Source organism: Pristiophorus japonicus, chromosome 14 (assembly GCF_044704955.1).
Source record: "Pristiophorus japonicus isolate sPriJap1 chromosome 14, sPriJap1.hap1, whole genome shotgun sequence".
Taxonomy (NCBI): Eukaryota; Metazoa; Chordata; class Chondrichthyes; family Pristiophoridae; genus Pristiophorus; species Pristiophorus japonicus.
The window spans coordinates 39,714,575-39,720,760 of record NC_091990.1 but is presented as its reverse complement, the minus strand read 5'-3'; the positions used below and the strand labels follow the sequence as shown (position 1 = coordinate 39,720,760).

Sequence of the window (6,186 nt, the reverse complement as noted above, 5' to 3'; positions counted from 1 at the left end):
CCATTATATTGCACGCTATTCTACATATGGATTTCTTATTGCACAGCATGAGGGGAAAGGAAGGGATTGGTGCTCAGATTGGAACATGGTTTGGCAGTAACGAATGGGGAAAGTACATCTCAGGACAATGAGGAGAGGTGGGGGTGGGGGTTGGGGGGTGTGGGGGGGGGGGGGGGGGGAAGAGACAGGGAAAGGATGACTGGGCAACAGGTCAGAGATAGTTGGGCCTGTGGAGAATAGCACCACCTGTCCTGAAGATGGACCTGGGAGGATTCACAGGCAGTATTGGCAGGTGTGATGGAAGTAGAGTGCCAGGAAAGTGCTACAGGGCATAAATGACAATGACAGTAAGTGCGCACTGAAAGACTAATGTTACAAAGAGACACAAACATTTAAAATGGCAATTAAAAAAAAAATCACAATTTGCTTTATTAAATTGTGAAGAATGTCAGAAATACAGAAGTTGGGGGAGAAGAATCCAATATAAAAAGCATACAGGATCATACTATTTGTTTTAAACAAAGAATATAGCTGACTATAAATTATACTCTTCTTTGACAAACTTAAACCTAATCTTAAATGTCTCATGTCTCGACTAACAATTGAGAGGTATGTACTTCCATCAAGGGTCTCGATTTCCCTGCTATGACAAAGTTACCTGCCACATTTACTTTTTTTTTTAAAGATATAAAACAAAAGCCACAAAATGTTGTAAAACATTACAACCAGTTTTTCAAATCTAACAAGTATTTTATCAGATTCAAAATTATGCTAATTTGTCTGGCATCTAGTTCTCCTCACACCCTTTCGGATTTAACCATTGACTTTGGGTAGTACAGCAGATGGCCCTTGAATTAAAACAAGAGGGAGAAAGAATCTAAACTAAGTATCTTTAATGAATGCCTATAATCGCAGATATCGGAGAGGGGTCTGAAGGGGCAGCATTTTAGAGATTCAGAGCAGCCCTTGTCGTTTTAAATCTTCGTAGGTCTTCTTGTTAACTACATTTCCACTTGAGTCTTCATATTCTTCCTGAAATGTAAGATTATCAGTCACCAGGTAAAACAATGTTCATAGTCTTCCAGAAAGTATGCTACTGTTGCAGTTTCAAAAAACATATTCACTTAAAAGTACAAATGAACAAACTTGATTTTATATACTTAAAAGCAATAGTGCATTGATGATCTATTGCAAGATTTTAGAGAACGAAAGAACATCAGAACCACACTAAGTGTCAGTTTGACTCAGTTGGTAGCACTCTCACCCAAGTCAAAAGTCATGGGTTCAAGTCCACCTCCGGGGCTTAAGCACACTCCCCTCAGTACTGCACTGTTGGAGAGGTCGTCTTTTGGATGAAATGTTAAGCTAAGGCTTCATGTTCAAATATAAATTGATGACATATTGGCAAAAAGGATCTTGAGTACTGGTCTGGAATTCTGCAAAGGTTACAGAAAACACCACAATGTTTGAGTAGGCAATATGCTTGCCCTGTTACCAGAGGCTGGCCAATTCTAATTTCGCAAAACCCAAGTAACTTCTTAATGACAATGACTACGGGTATGAATACACACACTGCACAATTTAGGCTACGGGTTGGAGGGCTCCGCATTTCATTTGGATAAGTGGGCATGTACCAAATTAATTCTCAGAATGGTTACTGCTCAGAAATTACATAGCCAGCAAATTACAATAGTGCTTACAGATTCCCAGACCTGTTAACACAATTAGTAAGGTTAGCAGGAACAGGCTGACACTGCAGTGAGAGCAGCCAACCATTAGCAGTAAGAAGTCTCCAACCTCAAGCATACGTCGTAAATGATGCACGAGTGCTAAATGTTGACCAGGGCACCAGAAGACTGTTCTGAATGTTGATGAGGCAGTATGGAGAGGTGGGAAATAGTTATATAATTATACAAAAGTAACTGGCATTTCTATTAAGAACCAGTTGTTATATTCAGATGTGCTGGCTCACTGAAGCATAAATATAGCTAAACTGCACCTGAATCTTTCAGCAGAACATCCCAGCATTGTATTGGAGTTGCCTACATAGGGACCCAATTTATTTAAATAACCAGCTTACATTCCAAAGAATTCCCTTCCATTTTGGAGCTTTTTAAACTCTTCTTTTGTCTTGCCAATGTTCTTTAGATGCCTGATTGAAAGGACGTTCAAATCTGTTCGTTGGCTATTAAACCCATTATCTGCTTTATTGCGATAGTAGTTAGTATGAATTTTCACCACCATTCTGCACCGTTTTTTCGGCCTACGCTGTTTTTTTTTGGGAACAGACTAAAATCTACAAGTTTCGCCAAAGTTTCTGCGACATTGTAAAGTATTTACGTCCGATTTTTTGACGTCACTGGGGGCGGAACCCATTTCAGCAAGTTTGGCCAAGTACAATTTTTTCAAAAAAAGGCGCAGTGCACCGTTCTGAAAAACATTACCTACGCTTAAGAAAATTGGTGCGGACAAGACACCACTGTTTTAGTGGAGCTGAAGGCACGGTACCATGGGCCTTTCAGCCCGGGATTGCAGCGGCACCAGCAGTGTAGAGGTGAAAAAAATCTGTAAGTGCTATTAACTGCTATTACAAAAACTCATTAAGGACTGGAGATGTTGTTCACAGAACCCTGGCTCTGAATTCATGATAATTTGAGTGTTGCATCTGGAAGGAGAATTGATAAAGTTTGCACAACATTTCTCTACATATCGGTCATAGGCTTCTGGTTTCATATACTGAGGTTTCAATCTGTTATTCCAAGTCTCACTGAGTGATCTATTTTACAAAGGGGAAATGCTTTATTTGTGCCTCAGCACTGCAGCGTGTCCCTCGTTACCCTGGCAACCTCAGTTTTTCGGCATCGACCTTAAAGCTCCACCTAGAGCTTAAGAACAATCTGCGGCGCTCCAAAATGAAAGGTTATGCCGGCGAAACTTGGAACTTTTTTTGGTCAATGCTATAAAAGTCCCTCCGATGATAATAGTTCTGACCCAAAATGTTATCTGTCTTCCTGTTTCAGATGCTGACTGACTGCATTATGTATTTCTAGTACTTCAGATGTTGAGTTCTCTCTATTGCAGGGCTGTGTGACTCCACACTGGACCATCTCCAACCATTTCTATAGCAGACTAGCAATTCAAGCAGCTCATTTGCAGTAATTACCTCAGTGTCTGGCTGCCATCTCTCTGCTGCCTTTGAATGCTTCAGTTTCGCCCACACTGATTAGAAAAGGAAAGTTATTAATATTCTTGTCTAAACGTAACCAAAGAATGACTTCTTCCTGCCAGAAAAGTCACACAAAATAGCAATTGTCTACTGAAGCCAAATCATGCAAAAAAAATTACATTAATTTGGACAATAAAAATAGAAACACACAGCGTCGGAACAGATAACACAGTAGATTCCAATTGGTCACTTGTAGGCAAGTATAAAATAAACAATTTTATGGTTTCTACAGAGAACCCCATATCTCAACCCGAACACAAATCTATAGGGTTTTCCCATGGCTGTTCTTCTTACAAGCTTTCAAAATGGCATCCCCTGATGGTGTATTTTCAGAGGAATTCATTCTTTCTGCACCCTGCCATTGTCTGGGTGGGAGAAAGAGGATGAAAGCAAAAGAAAAAACAGTCCACGAAAGTGAAAACATACCAAATATGGACAATTGCTTGATGCTATCATTTACCTTGGCCATGTTTGGCCTTCTTGGTTTACTATGGTGAAGAGTTGAAATCTCAGGTTAAAAATTGGGAGCTAGATGTAAGAAGGGTGGTTTAGCTTTTTTTTTTAAAGCAGAGTGTAATGGCCTTTTGAAATAAGCCATCTGCCAGGCCAGTGATTTGCAGTTGTCATGGAAAAAATGAATGGAGTCATGGAATAGACCTTTTAAATCAATATTAAAAATCCCAAAATTCCATGTAATAGAATTAGAATTTGGCATATTCAGTTATCACAGAACAGAAGCCCGGGCTCCCGGGGATGGCTCTTTAAGTGGACAATATAAACGCACCGCAATCTGGAGCTGGAATTGCAGCCAGTGTTTTGCTCATTAGTGTGGATCACTATTGCCAACTGCAATACTTCAACTGCTAAGATCAGTTAAATCAGTGGAGGGTATGGATTGAATCTGGGGCTTTACTGGTTCAAGAAGCTCAGTACGCACATTACACAAACGCTGAGCTATCTAGGGAATGCAAGACTCTAGTGAAATGAATGTTTAAATAATTGTGTGAAGAGGAAAGTCTTATGACTGTGCGGCAGTATTTCAAAACAGGGTTTACCTCTGAGATGCAGCGTTCAACATGGAGACATTTAAGAACAACCATTTCAGACTGTTACTACAGGCACTGCAATTCATGGATTTGAGAGATGTGGGCGTTAATTACAAAAGAGTAATGAACTTTTTTATCTGACGCAATGATAATAAGCTGCATGCAAAACTTTAAAACGCACATTAAGTGGAAAAATGAACCGTAACAAGTGAAATAATCTCTGAAGAGATGAGACTAAATTTTTTGGCAATTTCTGAAAGATACAATTGCCCTGTTGCAAATCCCTTCACACTATCAATGACTAATTTTCAGGAGTTTAGGATTTAAGAAAACAGAGAAATGATCCAACAGTACAGATTTACTGCTATTAGATGTCTAGAGCACATTAAGTGGAAATACTATATTGCTTTGTGTTTTCCAGTAGAAGCAAGTTTCTGGTTTAGAGGCTGCTTATCACATTTTGCTTTTTTGGATGACCGGAAAGTAGAACGTTTAAATGATGTGAAAAAAAACCCTCCAGTTAGCTATTAGTTTAAACAAATATTTACTCAACAATCTGCAATTATTATAAAGGACCAATTATTCAATTTATTTTTTTAAACTTGCTATAAATGGTGAGTTTCCACAGAACAAATGAATAAATGTACTGTACATCTTTTATACCAAAGCATTTTCTGAATAGAGTAAGCAACAACGTAAAACATTAACCAGTACTCTTTTCAGATGCTGATAGACCTGCTGCATATTTCCCACATTCCCTTTCTGTTTAAAATAGTCCCCATCGTGTATAGTGGCCGCATTCGTGCTAAAACAATTTGCCTGCTATGCGGGGTGGATAATAGGCTACAGCAATGAAATAACTCCCCGTAAATTGTTAGCACTCTGCCCAAAATCATAGAACTTTTAAATTGGCAAGTACCAAACTGCACAATATAGCTGGCATGCTCAATAAGTTTTAAGCGGCCCCTTTGTAATTGATGCCCGTGGTGACGACAAATGGTTAGCGTCATTTGCCCGATATAGGCGGCTGTCCAGGATAAACGTGGACAGTGGGAACTGTATTAAGTGATTGCTCCAAGAAATGCTTTGAGTTAGTAGAGATTTACTGTGGGATTTTATTCAATTTTGACACGTGTTTAACAGAAGAGTACTTACAGGATACTGCATCCTCAATTTGGGTGACGTTCGCAAAATGTGCTGTGTTAGGGATTCCAAGACACCTCATTCCATGAGCATGGCGCCATTCCTAGAAATGGAAGAGAAAAAACACACGTATGTGAAGTAATTGTGGAAAACGTAAACAAACCTACAACTATCAACGTCAAGTCCTTTACTGAGCAGCTGTTAGCTGTTCTTTGGTTGCCATTTAGTTTCTACACAAACAGGAGACTTTATTTAACCATTTAACATCTAATGGCGGGACTTTTAACCTCTCACCTCTCCCCAAAATATTTTCTACTTAACTTTTCAAGTGCCTTCACTGAACATTTTGAGCAACTAGTCACTAGCCTGTCCTGTATATACTGGGACAAAGCACGATGGCATCAATCTCACTGGATAGAATATTCTTTAGAATAGCATGTTCCATTTTATGGTCCAGCTGGGAAATGGAAAAACCCAAACCTGGCCTTGAGTGGCAAGTTCTTCTGGGACTCAAACCCATGACTTGTTTTAAAAAAAATATGTTGAACAGAATGAGCAACCTCCAATGGAGTGTACATAAAACAGATTGAAGCAGCTTAATATCACCATCACAGGCATTTCAAATACAGCAGAAAAGGTCATTGATATCAGAAATCAGGTTGCACTAAAGCACTGGTACAACACATGCATGTCCTTGTGATCTTCATGGCAAGGATTTCGTGATCTTATCTTTGTTGCTCCATTTAACTGCAAAAGAGTGACCGGGCACCT

At 39.4% G+C, this 6,186-nt stretch overlaps 1 protein-coding gene across 1 annotated transcript in view; it reads right to left on the bottom strand.

The window, feature by feature from the left end:
- Nucleotides 1–398: 398 nt before the first annotated feature.
- Nucleotides 399–6,186, bottom strand: part of sf3a3 (splicing factor 3a, subunit 3) — a 33,272-nt gene continuing 27,484 nt past the window's right edge. The window contains exons 15-17 of the mRNA XM_070898490.1: nucleotides 5,428–5,518; nucleotides 3,164–3,219; nucleotides 399–1,032 (exon numbers count right to left, since the gene is read on the bottom strand). Coding sequence (XP_070754591.1) covers nucleotides 955–1,032; nucleotides 3,164–3,219; nucleotides 5,428–5,518 — 225 coding nt within the window. The 3' untranslated portion in view covers nucleotides 399–954. The remainder of the gene's footprint in view (nucleotides 1,033–3,163; nucleotides 3,220–5,427; nucleotides 5,519–6,186) is intronic.